General features: G+C 39.7%; 1 protein-coding gene across 11 annotated transcripts in view; it reads right to left on the bottom strand.

Moving 5' to 3' along the window:
- FTO (FTO alpha-ketoglutarate dependent dioxygenase) overlaps nucleotides 1-20,089 on the bottom strand; it is a 397,366-nt gene that overhangs the window by 71,453 nt on the left and 305,824 nt on the right. For 2 of the 11 annotated variants that reach the window (XM_075940291.1, XM_075940299.1), the window contains one exon: nucleotides 11,993-12,014. The exons of the other annotated variants lie outside the window; for them this stretch is intronic. In XM_075940291.1, coding sequence (XP_075796406.1) covers nucleotides 11,993-12,014 — 22 coding nt within the window. The remainder of the gene's footprint in view (nucleotides 1-11,992; nucleotides 12,015-20,089) is intronic. 11 annotated transcript variants of the gene reach the window in all.

Here is a 20,089-nt window from a genome sequence, read left to right as displayed (position 1 = left end):
AATTTAAATGGCTGCTGCGCTGAGCCGACAAACAGCTGATCAGCTGTTTGTCGGCTCAGCGTGCTAGTCTGGATGCTCCCGCGCCGAACTGAAAGCCCTTTATTGACCTCTCCATTATGCCTCGTAGGATGAGGTTTACCGGGGCGGTCGATAAAGGGCTTTCATGTCAGCAGGGGAGCGTCCAGACTAGCGTGCTGAGCCAACAAACAGCCAATCAGCTGTTTGTCGGCTCAGCGTGGCAGCCATTTAAATTTAAATTAAGCCACGATTATTTAAATCACGGCTTCATTTCCCTTTGCCAAACATACAAATCTACATGGCTCCGTCGACGGAGCCATGTAGTTTAGACGTACCATTAGGATGCATCTACACTGCTCCCTTAGCTTGAGATAAGCTACGCAATTTGAACTATGCAAATTGCATAGCTTATCTAGAGTCTATTTTGAAATAGCTTATTTCAAAATTTGGTGGAAATAGAGAGCTATTCCGAAACATCCCCTAACCCTTGTGGGACGAGGTTTATGAGTATGTCGGAATAATTTTTGAAAAAACAGATATGCTGTCAAGACGTGAAAAACGCTATTTTGGGTTACAGGAAGTATCCCAAAATAGTGCCACGGTATAGATGCACCCTGTGTTAGGAGTCAGGAGGCTTTGGTTCTCTTCCTGCCTCTTCCACTGACAGTGGGCAAAAAAACAGCACTCTGTGCCTTGGTTTCTCTACCTGGCAGAAATTATATTTATTCTCCTTAATAAATCTATTTAAGATGTTCTGCAAAATATAAATATTATATTATTGTTACTACTGGAGTGTAAGTGTATCTTAAGGTCACATTCAGAAGGTGGGAGGCTTTTTGTTCTGTTTGGAAGGTGAAACACTTACGCTGGGTTTACATTGGCGCGATCTTGCACCAAAGCGGCCGCTTTTGAGCAAAAACATGCTGCCTGTCTACACTGGAGGGGAGTTCTTGCGCAAGAACACTGACATTCTAATGTGTGAAATCAGTGCTCCTTGCACAAGAACTATGATGCTCCCGCTCAGGAATAAGCCCTCTTGCGCAACTGTTCTTGTGCAAGAGGCCAGTGTAGACAGGCAACATGAATTTCTTGTGCAAGAAAGCCCAATGGCTAAAATGGCCATCAGAGCTTTCTTGCGCAAGAGAGCATCTACACTGGCCCGAATGCTCTTGAGCAAAAGTACATCTCTTGCACAACGGCACATGCCAGCGTAGACGCTCTCTTGCGCAAATACTTTAATGCAACAACTCTTGCGTTAAAGAGTATTTGCGCAAGATCATGCCAATGTAGACATAGCCTTAAAGTACAGTCACAGCTGCAACAACAAAAAGTAGGGACAACTTCTGCTCCTATTTATGAGTGAAAAACCTGCACAACTTGCATAGATTTAGGGTACCTGATCTATCCTAACATTCATGTAATGGAGGAGAGAACTACGTGTGCGTGCACATCTGTTTTTCTTTTCCTGATGAGCATTCATTGTGGGGGTTTTTAACTAAATTCAATATGATTTCTGACACTGGAAAAACAAACCTAAACCCAATTTTGAAAACACCTGACCATGAAGTCAAAACACAAAATAGCTAAAGCTTCTCTTGGAATCTCTGACCTCAGAGGCTGACATGGTTTGATAGGAAATTTAATGTAATACTCTGAGAAAGCCAAAAGGCCTATTGTCAGCAATGAAGTCTCAAAGTTAGCAGAATTAATATAACTGTACAATGGAAGTGCCCTCAAGGGACAAGGCTGCAGAACCAGGGCAGAGGGAAAAATGACTTTTGAAGTCATTTTACTATGGCATTCTGTCATCGCAACTAAACGGAAATAAAAAATCATCTGACTCACCATATGCTTCTGTGTGTGTGTGTGTGTGTCCTTTCCTTATCTCATATAAAGTAATAACACTGACGTTCCATGCCCCACCTAAGCTGTAAAGAGGATCTCCAGAGACTTGGGAAGCTCCATTTTGAATCACTAAATGCAATAAGAATAAATGCAAGTGGGAGTCTGTTTAGCAGAGAGTGATGTCTGGTCTGTAGCCCATTAAAGTCCAATAAATCTCAATGCTTCAACAAGAGATGAAAATGGTTCTCTCATCATTTCAGTGCCAGGGTGAAATTTTCTCTGAGCCAGAGTATTTCTACACATGATTTATGTCTGGGAAGGGTAGTTGTTTAGCAAAATGGCTGATAATGATAAATAGATAGTAAATAGAAAAAGCAGCAAGGGAGTGGTTCTGAATTGCAACAACAGAATAAACAATATACTTACATAAAGTATATGTCATATATAAGTGCCATTATTCTAAATCCTACCAGTTGCCTATAACTGGGACTATAAAATTATATAGTTATAAAATTTAGAGAATAATTGTTTTATGGAGCTCTATATGAGCTCATGGAAAATAAGGGTCAAATTTTCTTTCAGTTATACCTGGGTGATTATTACCTCAGCGAAGTTATAAAGAAGAAGAATTTGGTCCCATATGAATTGTATTTTAATACATAAGTAGCATATTCATAATGGAGGGATCTATAAGATGGAACATCTTTTCATCCTGTATATTTCCCCCCTTTTATACATAGCTTTTATTTCCCATATATTTTAAAACTCATCCACAGTAATAAACTACTTTATGGAAAAGAAGGTTCACACACATTTCCGATCACTATTTAAAAAAAAATCATGCTATACTATAAAATGTTTAAGTCTAAGTTTGGAAAAGGTAAGGTAATTGAAAGAAATTATTCATGGAGTAAGCAATGAGAGGAAAGCCTAGTTAAAAATAAACAGAACTGACTTTTTGAGCCTTTGAATAAAAGATAAGATGATTGCAAACAGAATGTCAAAATGGAGTTGGAAATTTGGGGAGGAGGGAGGTTCTGTAGCTGTACATGAAGAAAAAAAATCTAATTATAGTTTTAAATGCCCCAAATGCCATGTCCACCAAAAGCCCGATGCTCATTAGTACTAGTAATTAACTTTACAACTGTCAACACAAACATCACACAGTCTGACAGATAGATAGTAGCTCTGAGAGTGCTAATAAATCCAGAAATAACAACTTGACACACAGATGCACAAAAGGATGCAGGTGATAAAGAAATGTTGACATCAAATCTAATTATCTTAGAAACGGCCAACCACTGCACAATCCACAGTAATGCACTGTTATTGCTAGTGATGAGCCCCACTGGAATGGCTCTTAACCACAGCATATAACTGAGCTTTTACAGCCTCTTGTCATATCTAGTGAGGACAATATCAAAAAGGAAATTATGAGTGTCATGACCCCTCCAAGTCAAAAATCCAGTGATGAATATAGGCTCAGCAAGGCATAGCAGATTACCCCCTTACGAGTTTTAAAGCCAGGATGATATATGACATTTTTATCAGGCACTTTCTCAGGAATGTCACCAAGAGGGAAAATAAAGGCCCTGAAAAGAGACGACTAGGTGAATTATGCAACTGTAATTGCCGATCATAACCTGATATGAGCTGAAATTGCTCTGTTTTCATATTGAGATAGCATAAAATTGTCGGGAAATGCAATGGCTCCTTAATGTGGTCTAGATGAGTCTAATATTCTGATCATTTTTCACTCAGCTGCTAGGTAAATAGTGCTTCTTTAACACAACCACTGTGGCCCAGGGCAATCTGGGGGCCCAATTTTACACTTGAATTGAGAAAATATGTGTAAACTACAATTTTTCATATTTTCTGCATGCATAAGAAGATGAAACATCTTTATCATGTGTATTGTCTGGCTGAGCTTATAGAAAATATTAGTTTATCTCTCCTACTTTGGTTTATTCCATAAGCGAAACACATAGATCTAAAGGACAGGCAATAATCTATATACAAAACAGGCCCATCTTTTATGCAGTCTCATTTCAAGATTTCTTCTAATATCTTGATCTTTTTTTAAACAAGTGAAAATATTTTTTCAAAAATTTTTTTTTAAATGAATGCATACTTTTTTGGGGAATAAGTGAGGTAATGAAGTGCATAATTATCCATCTGGATAATCTGAGTTTCAATTTTAAACAATGACCCCTCACAAGAAAAAGAAAGAATGCTGTATGATCATGGTCTAAGAGATATAGATTTTCCCCACCATTTCTGCTGCAGTAATTGGTTTACGAAAATAATCGCTTAAAATTTGTTGATGTAAAAAAATAAAATAAAATAATCAAATGGAAAGGTTGATACTAACCATTCATAGACAATGATTAGCATTAATACCTGAGGCAGAAAGATCATAAAGCAAACTCCCAGGATAGGAATAATTCACTGTATAACTGTATGTTTAAGAATTAGTTTCACAGAGTTGTTATCTAGACTGTTGGACATTGGCTATCAATTTGACCTTTCTAAAGACTGCCATTTGAATTAAAAAAATCCTTTGCTTTCATGAGAAATGCAATCTTATTTATTATTATTTGTGTGTTTTGATTAAGCTCATGATGAAGCTTTGCAAATTGCAAGGAAGTCAAAATAGGAGTGTAAAAAATTGTGTATAATTGGATTGCTCCTTCAAATTTCTAATTGCTTTCTTTCCCTGAAAGAACTGAAATGCTGTGCGCGCGCTCTCTCTCTCTCTTTTATTCAGCTCAAAAATAAAGAAGTGAAAAAAGTCAAAAAGAGTAAGCCTCTTTGTTAGCATTTACCTTATCTATTTTTAATTCCTATGTATCCCCACCTTATCTAGGTGTTTCAATACTAATTGCAAAGTACTGTAGTACTGACTAGTAGTAATAAGTCTTTGCACTTTGGAAAAATCTAGCACGTTGCTGGTTACTACAGATAAGAATCCCTTAAAGTTGAATACATCTGGTCCGCATCAACTTTCTACTTCCTTTTACACGTCCAGCTTTCCAGTGGCAGAGATTTTACACTAAATTAAGTAGTGCCTTGTTCCAAAGGCTTCAAGATTTGAGCTATATGGTATTAAATATAATGTTCTGATGGCTTATTAATGCCATCAACCTTTGTAAATTAATTCACCAAATAAAATGGAATAAGATTAAGATATAGTTATCTAGAAATTAATATTTTCTGATCCAAACAAAGTTGTTAAAATCTCAATTAATTTAAAATTGGAGACCCATCCATAATTAGTACATAACCACTAACCCTATTATGAACAGTCTTTATGTAAGTAACTCTCCGGCAGGAAATTTAAGGGATACCTCCATTAATTTTCATTACTTATTCTCCATGAATTAGATATTCAGCTGGGGAGATAAATACAAGAAACACTGTTATGATCTTACATTTCTTTTTGTAACTATTAGATTTAACAGTGGAAAATATCTGATAATATAACACAGGCTCATGGTTGATAAGGAAATATTTATCCTTACATTTGCATTCCATTCTTATCACAATTTAGGAAGCCATGTGGCCGAGTTCCCACTTTGCTCTATCAAAGCATCTGTTTATAGAAGGCTTTTTCTATAGTCATTGGCACTTACAGAAAAATAACTTACAACCTTAATCATTCACTAACAAAGTCAATCTCACTGAAACTATATTTATTTCATCTTCCTGTCTCTGTATCCCCCTTCCGGAGACTTAGTGAAGAGACTGCAGCTCTTGTTGCTAAGCAACTATATCATAGCAGTGCATCACCAATTGCTAATTGTTCACAACATTTTTCAGCCTTGCAAATGTGGGATGTAGCTGATGTGACAATAGGAAGTGGCTAAGACACCAAAAGTATGATCCAGACATTAAAAAGTAAGTGGAGGAATGACAAAATAAAATGAAATAATAATAGTAGTAGTAGTAGTCGTCGTCGTCATCTCTGTCACTTGTATGACTGACAGTAACACTGTTGTCAGTATGGTGTCTACAAAATACTTTACTAATAGCCTCATATTCTTTGCATTTGCCCCAGTAATATTTTCCCTTCAGTAGATTGCTGTGGCTATGGGGAAGCAAATATATAGACACAGATTTTTGTCTCGCTCTCCTTTTTCTATCTCTGGGTATAAAAAGCACCAGAATATATCTGCTGCTGAAAATTAATGCATGATCTATTAGTAATCAAATTTCAGCCTGGATTTTATGGTTAGTCTAACCGAGTTAATTTCTCTAATGTTAGCAATTCATAGAAGAGGTCTCTTGTGGCAGCACAAACCTGGGATTCACAGCAGCTGTCAGAAGAGACTCTGAGGAATTCCTTATTAGCTGGAATGCAACCAGGCAGAAAACTCATTACACAGTGCTAAATATACTTAATCACATCTATTAGAGAAAAATGAACTTGATAATTACAACAAATAACTAAACTGAAAAAAGTGTTCATGGAAAACCTGCACCAGGCTGTGTAAGAAAGAGAGATGTGTACTGACTCTATGGGTGAGCAAGCCATGGATTTGGCAATTATTTAGTTGGTAATGGTGAAGGACATACCACAAGGTACAAGATTATTTACGTTCCCTCCAAAAGAGAAACATTTACATTTCACAGCTTACTGAACATAACACAAGGGACAAATGTCTGCTTGTGATTTACATCTTGTGCAGCCCCGAATTTGCTTCAAATGGAATTTCAAGAGTGTAATTTGATCGAAGATTTTGCCCCTCAAGTTAGGCACATATATTTCTACAACAAAATTGATGACACTTAGTAGATCAAAGACAAAGGCTGTGAGAAATTGTGGGATACAAATCTTGTGTGGAAACTGCAAGTCACCATAACTGTTTATAGTTGCTGTAATTTTGAGTGGTGTTGTTACCTTGTGCACCAGGTTGTAACCTCATTCACTCAAATTTGGCCCTCCTTACATCGTTTGAGTGAATGGTGTTTTAACCTGGCACATAGGGTCCTTCTCCAAATTTGGCTTAGTTACCCTTTTGCCATTACCCAACGAGGGCAACAGCAGATGAAGATGGAGGCAGGGAACCATGTGGGCCAAAGCCATACTTCTCAGGTTGCTCTCTGTCATGGTTTTTTGAATAATATGTATGTTGATTTTCCAACATGGATTCGTTTCAATAACCCTGCAATATACATGCAAGAGACTTTCGGGGTACCAATGAATGACACCAATACAGCAGGCAGGATTAGCATGACACAGTAGCATTTAGTGCTGCAGGACTGGAACAAGAATGACAACTTTGCTATAAAATATATGGTTGGTACTTATCAAATAATAAACAACAACAGTAATACATCAGGAACTGGGCATATCTCGATGGCATTCTCCATAAGAAATCACAAATAGTAGTAAATCTCAGATTTCCTGTAACATTCATAAATCAAAACCATCACCCTTGATCATTTTAGCAGATGGTACCACTCTTCTGGGATAGCAGTTAAACAGATAGTGCCTAAGTGGAGAGCAAATTATCCAGGTTATGGATCCCAGTTAAAAATGTGCAATCTTTCAGTATATGGTGTCAACAGGACAGAATCCAAGAATCTCCAACCACAGCCAATGCCAAATTGCTATTATATTCAATGTCAATCAGAACTTCAGAGAGCCCAAGGCACTTGGCATATGTTTTTAGTTAAGAGAATGGAAACTTATGTTGTCTAAAAACCTCTTGCCACCCTCAAAATAAAAGGAAAAATTCTATTTACCCTGATGTGGCGTATTATTTTCACATGCCAGCTAAGAGCCACATAGAGTACTTTCTAAAGGGATGAGTTTGAAAGGAATCACCTTGGCTAATCTAATACATCTATATTTAAATACTGAAAAAATGTTAAAAATTGGTAAAAATTTCAAAAGTAAATAAGTCACTTAGGAACCTAATTTCTATTGACTTTAAAGGGAATATAGGGACTTTTGAAAATGTTACACTATTGACAGAACTAAGCCTATGTATCTCTGATATAGTGGGCTGTGCTCATGAAAGCTCATGATACCATCTACGGCTGCTTCTAGACTGGCATGATTTTGTGGAAATACTTTTAACAGAAAAGTTTTTCTGTTAAAAGTATTTCCGCAAAAGCGCGTCTAGATTGGCACGGATGCTTTTGTGCAAAAAGTGCTTTTGCGCAAAAGCATGTGCAACCACTCTAGACGCGATTTTGTGCAACAAAAGCCCCGATCGCCATTTTAGCCATCGGGGCTTTTTTGCGCAAAACAGTTCTTCCCTGTCTACACTGGCCCTCTTGCGCAAGTATTCTTGTGCAAGAGGGCTTTTTCCCGAGCGGGAGCATGGAAGTATTTGCGCAAGAAGCACTGATTTTGTACATTACAAAGTCAGTGCTCTTGTGCAAATTCAAGCGGACAGTGTAAACAGCGACTGCTTTTGAGCAAAATCTTGCCAGTCTAGACGCATCCTTATGTGTTTTGTTAGTCTTTAAAGTGCTACCAGACCATTTGTTGTTTTTTAAGTTTATCCTGTACAGACTAACTTGGCTACCCCCTGAAGCGTTTGAAAAATGAGTGGGATACACAAAACAAGATAAGAAGGTGGGATGCTCCACTAAAAACTAACAAACTGCTGTACAAATATGGTGATATTGTGGGATCAGGACTGGGCAGGATAATATTTTAACGTGAGATATACTCTTCAATCCTCATCCTATGGTTAATGCTTTAACAAACGATCAGTTTCTGTCATCTTTGCCCTACACCAGAAGAGAACAGTAACTAAAATTGTGTTTCCTGTTCATTGGCAGTAGATTTGCTCCAGTGGAAACACACAAGTGAAGTAGCATTTCAAATGAAAAGTAAACTATTTGTTATGCTAAGGTGCAAAACAATACCAATGTTTAAGAGAAGACTGTGAATAAAAACAAGTGAAAAAGGAGGCCCATATTGCACAATTTGCATCATAGTAATAAGAAGGCTGATGCAAATCTTTTATATCTACTATATATTTGAGGCAATTTGTCTGTCTATGCATCTGTCTCTGTTCAAGAACACTCTCTAAATGGTAGGAGCAGTAAATTTGGTATGCAGCTTCTTCTTATAAACAAAATAAGGGTTTGTTTGTGCCAGGAAAACAGGATATGCCTGGATTGGGATTGCTTCTCTTAAAACCATACAGAAAAGAGACAGAAACACCAGGCAAGGGTGAGAGAGAGAGAGAGAGAGAGATCAGAGAACACTGGAATGTTAGCCAAAACAAGTTATCCAGCTGCACTGTTTCATCACATATCAATTTTTACTGAAAAGAAAACCATACAAATTTAATCAGTTCTTCATATGGTAATATTTAACATTTTTTCCAAGTTGTTTGATATTTTTGTTTAAAAAGTTCCCTTTTTCTCCCCCCAAACGTGATGTGTGATAGTGGTGAACACAGGAAAAATATCCATCCCTGGCAAGACTGAGAGTCTCATTTACAGTAGACTCAGTAATAAATGCACTGGCGTCTATGTCAATTGACTGTCTCAATGAAGAACAGGTTACCATAGGGAACAGTATAAGTAAAGTCCACACTTGAACTCCCACATCCTCATCTGACGCATGTTTGCAACATCAGTAAAAATTAAGTTGCCTTAATAAATCTTTCGGGGAGGGAGAGAGGGATTTTCTGGCATCACTAACCCACATTGCTTTCCCCCTTTTTTGTTAGGCCAATGTATGACATTACTTTAACACTTTTTAATTATTTGAAAAAATATAATATAGTGGAGACATGAAAAGCACTTATATATAAATGCCTATTAAAAAGCTATATTTTCTCTTAGCAATCATAAAACATTAAGCTCCTCTTAAAAGAGTATAATTCCTTCATTTCTAAGCCAAGCACATATAATAAGAGAGCTTACTCCTTTTAAGTAAATACAATGATTTGTTTTAAATAAAATGATATATTCTATGCACTACGCAATTTAACAATAAGACACATCAAAGTGTGATACTGTGAGCAGCTAAGCTATACCTCAGATGTGTTGAAGCAAAATGCAGGACAATGTAGCACTTTAAAGACTAACAAGATGGTTTATTAGATGATGAGCTTTCGTGGGCCAGACCCACTTCCTCAGATCAAAAAAAAAAAAAAAAAAAAAAAAAAAAAAAAAAATGTGTTGTAAGCCAAATGCTTTAAATGGCCCAAGAAACGTGTTGTAACAGAGTAGCTAAAACCACAGTGTGTCATAAACTATCCATCAGATGAGATTTAAAATCAAGGTCCTGATCATTTGTGGTCATTAATATCCCACGGCACTTGCTGCACACATTAGGATGTTCGTTCTAGTGTAGTGACCACATTCCAGTTTGGATAATTACATCCTGCTGATCTAAATTTTCCATGCTCTCTCAGCGGGTATTTGTCACTTCCTATCCAATATTATGCAGCGTTGTTGTACACTGTGTCAGTCTGGGTATGTTTCACCTCAGAGGTGGCTGCATTTCAAGTGGAAGCTGAAATGATTCCTTTGCCCATGTCTATACATGTATACATATTTCTCCCAAGTCTCTCAGGAGTTGCAACTCCATTGAAGTGAGTGAAACTAACAGGATTTCTTGGTTGCATTTGGTGGAGGAATTTGGAACACAGTTTGTAACACACTTGAGATCTGTCAACTGTACTGTAAATGTAATAAGATTATACTATGAATAATCTTAAATAAAACAATGAAAATAGCTTAATCATAGAAATATACTGTATATTTGTAGAAGAAAAAATTCACTCAATATAAAAATACGCTTAGCAACATTCAGAAAATGCTTTAAAAACATTCCTTTAGCTCATATAATTTTAGATCATGACATACAGTTTAGAAAGTATTTATGTTATTTTTATATGGCTTCGGATAGTCACATGACATCCCTTCAGCATATACCTTCAGATTTATAAACCCCTTCTTAGCCTCCACCACTCTAGGTTAAAATGTTTAAATGTGACTACTCATACTAAATCAGAGGGCTTATTGTTCTGCTGAGTCAGTGTTTTTCCTAAAAAGTAAAAGATTTCTATCAGGCAGTTTTAACAAGTACAGCATGGTTTTAAGCTCTGGTTGTGCCAACACTGTAATGGGGGGAAAATCCACTGTAGTTAGTAGCAATAATAAAATCTTCCTTCCAAGCAGAATACCATGGAGGGAGGAAATATATTGTAAACCACTAGATTTATAGGAGGGGAGAGGAAAGGGAGAGTGAGTGAGTAGTGGCATAAATTAAAATGTGAACTGGAAAGCTATGGATTTTAGAATAGTTTATAGATCCAACCATTTACTCCAAAGAAAGCAGCTTTTTTCCCAACGCATGACAGAACAACCAATCCTATTCTACATTCTGATTCATTACTAAAACATAACCAGCAAAGATACAACTCTTAGGGTACGTCTAGACTGCATGCTTCTGGCGACAGAGGCATGTAGATTAGACTACCCGGCAAAGGAAAATGAAGCGGCGATTTAAATAATCGCCATTTCATTTAAATTTACATGGCTGCCACGCTGAGCCGATCAGCTGTTTGTCGGCTCAGCGCAGTAGTCTGGACGTGCGGGGGTCGACATCAAAGGCATTTGTCGACCTCCCAGATATGCCTCCTGGGATGAGGCATACCTGGGAGGTCGACAAATGCTTTTGATGTCGACCCCCATGCGTCCAGACTACCGTGCTGAGCCGACAAACAACTGATCGGCTCAGCGTGGCAGCCACGTAAATTTAAATGAAGCGGCGATTATTTAAATTGCCGCTTCATTTTCCTATGCTGGGTAGTCTAATCTACATGCCTCTGGCGACAGAGGCATGTAGTCTAGACTTACCCTTATTTAAATACTATATTTCTATATCTATGACTAAATATCTATCACTCAATGTTCCTAATCACAACATAGTATTGCCAGGTGTCCCGTATTGACCCGGACAGTCCAGTATTTTCGCCTCCTGTCCAGTGAAAAAAATTCAGAAAATACCAGACACCTAAAATATCCAGTATTTTCTGTTTTTTTCCCTGCCAGGAGGCGAAAATACAAGACACCTGGCAACCCTACACACTCAGCAACCAGGCCCAGTGCCCCGACCTCCCGCATGTCCCCTCACCCTCCTGCTTACCTGGTTCCGCAGGGGCTTGTGGCTGGAACAGAAAAACAACATGGCCGTCAGCAAAAAAGCCTCTTCTTAAAGGAGCCATGCTGATTTTTATTTTTTGCTCAACGACTAACTTTGGTCTTCTTCTTTTATTTTCTCAACAGAATTTTTTTCCCGGTGTTTTGGGGGGGTTTTTTTGGGGGGGGGGGGAGGAGTTCGGTATTTTTGGTTAAACCATCTGGTAAGCCTAATCACAAGGAGATTGATAGTTACAAAAGTTGATATTTCAGATATTGTGATAGAAAGAATAGATAAAGGACATATTGTATGTAATAGGTTTTTAAGAGATACAGAAAACTTGCTCTTGTCAAAACAGTTACACATTCCCCCAGAAAAATGCCCCACCGACAACAACAATTATAATATGGTTATAATGTTTGCAAACCACATTTTTAATCATAAAAGAATTATTACTAATTATTAATGGAATTTTTCAAAACTACAGTTTTCAAAGCTTTTAAAATCCATTGGTCATTCTAAATACTCAAGCTTAGAGTAGTAACAAAACCATATGCAGTAATATATTGTCCTACTTCATCTTCATAACAAACAACAGAAAAGAAATTAACAGATTTGGAGTTTTCAGATAAATGTATCCATACTAGATGATAATATGCCATTGAGAAGATATTTTAAATACTGTCAATGAAAACATTATTTTATATGTACATTATTTAAAATACAAAATAAAAAATATTTATAATTATTGTCTTATGCCTCATCCAGCAATTGAGTCTACATAGGCAAATGCCTATGGCCATGAAGAACCCCACTGAAGTTAGGAGGGAAACAGTCAGTTGCATGACCGGGACTTTACAGTATAAGATTTATAATATATAACATAAATGTACATACAAAGACACAGACTTAACACATATATAAAGAAAGACATATACATGAGGGGTGTGAGTATGTACATGTCTGTTTTGTGTTAGGTTTGTAATTTATATTATAAATATGGTGGATTTCAATATTAATAATGAAATATCTAATAAAGGTACGTTTGAATCTATCATTAGCATTATTACACTAAATGTTACAATGTTCTTATTGCTTTTGGTATAATTCCATTTCCGCTTAAAAATAAACATTAATTTGCTTTTGATCAATTCCAGGTGCTATAATAGCCTGACAGTGTGGTTAATTGTTTCTAGCATGATGCCAAACCTCTTCAGAAGTGACCACACACTCATGCAGAATCACAAAAGTTTGCACACAGAACCAACAGTGCCCAAATCCTCTCTCATTTATGGGATCTTCAAATACTGCTGCACCATTCACACTGACTGGCATCATTCAATTTTAAAAAAAGGACTTGCTACAATGACTGATACTTTTGGAACTAAACTGCTGAAAGATTTGTTATGTGAGTAATTACAAGTGTAGAGCTACAGATGTTGAACAATAGTGGCTTCCACCAAGATGTACACTATAATATCAAAAAAATAACGTGGCATCTGGTTTCTTTATCTAACTACCTTTCTTAGGGTTTGGATCTTAATTTTTTACAGTTGACAGCAGTGTTATTTCAGTCAGTCAGTAGCATCTGGTTGCTGGGGAGGGGAGGAACAACTCCGTGCACTTTAATTAATTGTGGAGAGATTACATGGTCTTCCAACCGTGTAGTTTGTCATCAGTGCACATTACAGATTTATATTAGATGTTTCTCCATAGTGTCAAGAATAATTAAAAGGGGGTAGGAAATGATGCCAGCTAGCAATGCTTTACAACAACGGTGAAAGTTTTAAATTTATTAAATCCACGGAATTTTAAAAGAAGATGTCAATTCTGTAGTTTGGACTGTGCAAGGAATAAACATTAGTAGGTTAAGCGGCCAATATATTTAGTCTGCTTGAATTATGAGAGGTTCGTGTTTAATCTATCAGACCTACCAGAATTGGTGTGGAATGTCAGAGTTATTAATGAATCAATGCCCCCTTTTCTCATAAATACATTCACTGAATACAATAACTAACATATGTTTTTTCCTTTTTTCCTATAAGGATCTCTATCCAACTGTTCCTTCTGATTCCTATAAGAACAGAAGTGCCAACTGTATGCAAATTTAGTTTTGCTCAATTAATTTGCAATACACTTGGATTTGGGCTTCATTAATAGTATTGTTTTGGTGTGTATATGCATATAAATTATTCCTGCATTAGACTGACTAATGAGTCAGGACCACATTACTGCCCTCATCTGCATATGGACCTCCCTACACATGTCAATGAGGGCAATTATGGCACTGACCTGGGGAACAATGCCTACACAAAAGATACAGGCCTAATTTCTGTTTTCACATAGACTCAAACAAATCCCACTGAAATTGATGGGAAACCACATCACCAAGACAATTTCAGCATTTACATTTTGATTTATTTCACATCAATTTATCAAATTAGTTAACTGCAGTCTCAAACATTGCATTGTAGAGAAATGGCATGAACTTCCCTTGTCTAAGAATAAAGAGAGATTTTTTGATAGTCTGTAAATATTAGAAATGAATTACCTTAACTGCGAGTGTAAACCTTTCCCTTTGTGCTATGTCAGATTTCCAGAATTTTCAGAAGAAAGGAGCTTCAGGAGAATTACTGTACATAGAATCATAGGACCAGAAGGACTCTCAACAGGTCAAGTCCTCTCTTTTCCGGAAAAGGAGCGTCTACATTGGCAGGCTGCTTTTCCGGAAAAGCCCTTTTTCCGGAAAAGCATCTGTGGCCAATGTAGACGCACTTTTCCGGAAAAGAGCCCCGATTGCCATTTTCGCGATTGGGGCTTTTTTCCGGAAAAGACTACTGGGCTGTCTACACTGGCCCTTTTCCGGAACAGCATTCCGGAATAAGGACTTATGCCTGAGCGGGAGCAGCATAGTTTTTCCGGAATAGCAGCTGATTTTGTACAGTAGAGTGTCGTTGCTTTTCCGGAAATTCAAGGGCCAGTGTAGACAGCTCGCAGCTTATTCCGGAAAAGCGGCTGATTTTCCGGAATAAGTGGCCCAGTGTAGACACAGCCAACTTGTTTTGTTGAAATAAAAACAAGCATAGACCATGGTTAATCAAACAGAACAGGCTTCTGTGAAAATTTCAGATACTTTGTAAGTCTGAGATTTTGCATAAACATATAATTATTCATGCAATTGCAAAAAATGGACATTTATTTATTGATATAAAATTAATATACATTTTGTGATTTTATTTGGGAATAAATAAATAAAAAACAAAATACAGGCAGTCCCCGGGTTACGTACAAGATAGGGACTGTAGGTTTGTTCTTAAGTTGAATCTGTATGTAAGTCAGAACTGGCGTCCAGATTCAGCCGCTGCTGAAACTAACCAGCGGCTGACTACAGGAAGCCCGAGACAGAGTTGCTCTGCCCCGGGCTTCCTGGAATCAGCCGCTGATCAGTTTCAACAGGCTGAATCTGGACGCCAGTTCGACTTACATACATATTCAACTTAAGAACCACAGGCGTCCCCAAGTCAGCTGCTGCTGAAACTGATCAGCGACTGATTCCAGGAAGCCCGGGGCAGAGCAACTCTGCCTCGGGCTTCCTGTAGTCAGCGCTGGTCAGTTTCAGCAGCAGCTGACTTGAGGACGCCTGGGGGCAGAGCAGCTGGGGTGCTGCCAGGTTGGTCCAGTAGCACCCAGAGCGGTGCTGCGGAACCAACCGACAGCACCCCAGCTGCTCTACCACAGGCGTCCGGAGAAAAGCTTGGTCTGCTGGGGGGGGATGGCATACTAGCTGCACCTCCCGCCCAGCAGACCAGGGAGACGCGGGCAGCGGACCAAGATGCACCGCGGTCCCGCCGCCCGGGTCCTCCGCGGCTTTGCTCCACGTCTCCCTGGTCTGCTGGAGACCAGCAGACCAGGGAGACAGGGAGCAAAGCCTCTGAGGACGCCGGCAGCGGGACAGCCGCGGCGCGTCTGGGCTGTCCCGCTGCCCGCGTGCTCCGCGGCTTTGCTCCATGTCTCCCTGTCCCACTGCCGGCATCCTCAGAGGCTTTGCTCCACGTCTCCCTGGTCTGCTGGTCTCCAGCAGACCAGCAGACCAGGGAGATGCGGAGCAAAACCGCGGAGCCCGCGGGCAGCGGGACAGCCCAGACGTGCCGCGGCTGTCCTGCTGCCGGTGTCCTCAGAGGCTTTGCTCCCCGTCTCCTTGGTCTGCTGGAGTCCAGCAGACCAGGGAGACGCGGAGCAAATCCCGTTCATAACTGCGGATCCGTCATAAGTCGGATCCGCGTAACTCGGGGACTGCCTGTACTAACAAAATAACCCCTTCTTCTCCCCCAGAGCCAGGCATTCCCATATTCCCGTTCTAACCCAATCCCCCTCCGCTCCCTCAGAGCTATGCATCCCCCTCCCCCAGAGCCAGGCACTCCCAGCCTCCCCCAACCTAACTCTTCCCCCTGCTCCAGAGACAGGTGCAGAGCAGCCAGGCCAGCTGTGATCTGCACTCGGCCATCTGCTCCAAGCGCCGGTGGGCTGCACTTTATTCCTTTATAAAAATGTACTGGCGGGCCACAAAAAATTTCGATCGGGCTGCATGCAGCCCTCCAGACGCCAGTTTGACATGCCTGATCTAGACCTTCCCTGACAGGAATTTGCCTAAATTGCTTTTAAAAATCTCCTCTGATGGAAATTCCATGACTTCCCAAAGCAATTTATTCCAGTGTTTAACCAGCCTGACAGGAAGTTTTTCTTACTGTGCAACGTAAGCCTCCCTTGCTGCAATGTAAGCGGACTACTTCTTATCCTATCATCAGAGCTTAAGAAGAGTTTTTCTCCCACCTCCTTCCAACAACCTTTTAAATAGTGAAAGCAGTTATGATGTCCCCTCTCAGTCTTCTCTTTTCCAAGCTAAATAATCCCAGTTCTTTTAATCTTCCCTCATAGGCTATGTTTTCTAGATTTTTAATCATTTTTGTTGCTCTTCTTTGGATTTTTTTTTCCCAATTTGTCCACATCTTTCCTGAAATGTGGCACCTATAACTGGACACAGTACTCCATCTGAGGCGGGGGAAGCAAGATATGGTGTGCCAAACCTCTGCATCCAACCCACGGGCCGCCCTGCTGGGACCCTCAAGCACAGAGCAGTCAGCCACTTTAGAGTAGCCCCATGCTGCGTTAAGCGGCTGGCTCTCTGCTCGAGGTGCTGGGGGGAGAGGGAAGCTATTGGACAGGTCAATAGGAGCTGAGAGATTTTGCGAGAGGTTGGGGCAGTATGTGAAGCCTACCACTTCCTTTGGTGCTTGGAGTAGATAGCCGCAGGAAGCAGCCTTCCATTTTGAGCAGCATGGGCGGGGGCAGGGAAGGAAACAGCAGCAGGCAGGATGCCTGACTGGGGGTCCTGCAGGGCTTCTAGCTGTGAGCTGCCTAGTCAAAGCCTCCCCGTCAAAGCCTGCCTCTAGCAGCCCAATCCCTTCCTCCTCCCAACTGCCTGCTCCAGGCCACCACCCCCTCCTGCCCAAGGTCATCACCCTCCTCCCAGCTGCCTGCCCCAAGTCATCACCCAAACCCTCTGTCTCTCCTCCCCTAGGTCACATCTTCCTCTCAGAGGCTGCATTCCCTCCCCCAACCCTCGCCTAGGCCAGAATCCTCTCCTGCATCCCACCCCATCTCTGCACCTCAAATCTCTGCCCCAGATCACAATCCCCTCCTCAACCCAAACTCCCTCTCAAACCCCACACCTTCTCCTGAACCCCAGGAGAAGGATCCTCTATGACACTTAGATCCCTTTCCACAGTACTCCTTCCTAGGTAGTCATTTCCCATTTTGTATGTGTGCAACTGATTGTCCCTTCTTAAGTGGGAGTACTTTGCAATTGTCCTTAATGAATTTCCTCCTCTGACCATTTCGCTAGTTTGCCTGCATCATTTTGAATTATTATCCTATTCTTCAATGGACCTGCAACCCTTCTCAGCTTGGTGTCGTCTGCAAACTCTATACAGTATGTATATGCTCTACGCCATTATCTAAATAGTCGATGAAGATTTTGAACAGAAACGGTGCCCAAATTGATCCCTGCAGAACCCCACTTGTTATGATCTGCAAGCATGACTGTGAACCATTGATAACCACTCTCTGGGAACAGTTATCCAACCAGTTATGCCCCCAACTCGACTAAGTTGCACGTGCTTTGGAGGACAGGAGTATAATTCAAAATTATCTAGGCCTCAAAGAATGGTCCACAAAATAACCAACATGCAAGGAAGGAAGTTGCTCCGCCCGCTGCCATTCTCCCCCTCCCCGCCCCCCGGCTATTGATTTTGCTGAAAAAGTGGCACTTCTTTGTGTGCTCATATAAAAATCTATGCTCTGCAATCTACATTGGCTGCCTATTGGTTCCTGGGTATGGTTGCAGCACATGCAAGCATACTTAGCTAGCTCCGAATGAACTGTCTAACTAAAAACAGCACTGAAGCTGCAGCAAAACATGGGTATTGATCTGAGCTAGCTGCTCAAGTACAAGCCTATCCAGGACCGTGGTGGCTAGCCCATGCTGTTCCCTATGCTGGCTGCTGAAACTTTATGGCTATTTTCAGTAAGCTAATTGGATCAAAGCCAGGTAAGGTATGTCTAGATACCTGCTGAGTGCAGTACACACACCCTAATGTTATGACAAGCTGTAGTCAGCAGAGGTGCCTGAGGAGAAATTCCACGGGTGTAAGAGAGTGAACGGCTGAAAAGCCATTCTCCATTGGGGCACTGGACAATTGGCAATACACTTCATCCCTAAATCTGTAGCAGCCTAAATTTGTGAATGTTATACAAACAGGGAAATCATTCATATGCACATATATGATTTTATTTCTTTATTTGGATTTTGCAAACTCCAGTAAAAAAGTGTATTTCTCTCTCGGGAGTGTATGTATGTGAGGGTGGCAAGTGAAAGACCTTTTAGAGTATTACTAACTGTATTCAGGAAACCTCAGACGCACACTGAAAATAAAAGGCAAACACCCTCCCTTTTTTTTTGGAATTAACACTAGGCAAGGCAACTGGGTTCAACTATATTTCTCTCCTATAAGGAAGAGATGCAAATCCATTCACTGCTAAACTGAAAAGTAAGATCAGCTGTTTATGTTGACTGAGAACTAGATTGAAAAACTGTTAATTTTGAATTGATGCACCACTAACAGCAATGCACCAGACACCGTGCCAAGTTGTAGCTCTGGGAGAAAGGAGATAAATACCTCAATGTTTCTCCTTTAGTACAAAATTTTAGCTCAATAGAATGAATACACCTAAAATGACACCTAATACTTTAACATATGATGTCAGGTGTGATTCAAAATCTCCAGTATCATGAATGTGTCTGGGAAAATGGTCTTCCCATCTTGTTATTTTGTCCCTTGAACTGATTTTTTTTTCTACAATGCAATGACAGGTAGACAGTGAGAGCCATTAGTAGAGCTAGGGCTGCTACAGTAGCTACCTTATACTTTGATGATCTGCTTTGATCATGATGCATCATATTCATTAGAGAACTCTTTACCCTTTCCATTCTCTGGAGGGTAGTTATTGCCTTTACAGATTCCCTTCTCTGATTACTGTATCAGGCCAGGGAAATTCATAATTTGCAATGAAGCTTTTGGTCCTGACAAACCCAGAAGTGACAATGTTCAAATTTAAAGCATTGGTTGCATCAATATATACCTGCTTTACACTGAACCAATTAACTGATTAACAGTATTTTATTATCAGCTTGAAATGTGGCCCACCTACAGGCAGACTACAAGCAAATAAGATGTTAATATTCATTCAGCTATCTCCTATCCTAACCAAGGGGCAGCTGTCACAGCACATTAATTAACTATTATTTATATAATGAAAAACATAAAGCATTATCTAATTACCTTGTCTTTCAAATGATTTAACAAGCTAAACATTTCATAATATTCAAGTTTTGGCATTATTAAAAATATATACTAAAGCCATTAGTTTGCATGAAATGCCAGGAAGGGATCAGAAAGGTGTCATTAATATTACTAGTATTTCTAGGATCACTTTGTATTGTGCTAGTTGAAATTTTTTTTCCCTTCAGCAAAACCCAACCAATAA

The sequence above is a fragment of the Pelodiscus sinensis genome, chromosome 12 (genome assembly GCF_049634645.1).
Source record: "Pelodiscus sinensis isolate JC-2024 chromosome 12, ASM4963464v1, whole genome shotgun sequence".
Lineage (NCBI taxonomy): Eukaryota > Metazoa > Chordata > Testudines > Trionychidae > Pelodiscus > Pelodiscus sinensis.
Note: the sequence above shows the minus strand (reverse complement) of the source record. Positions and strands in the feature narration are given on the sequence as shown.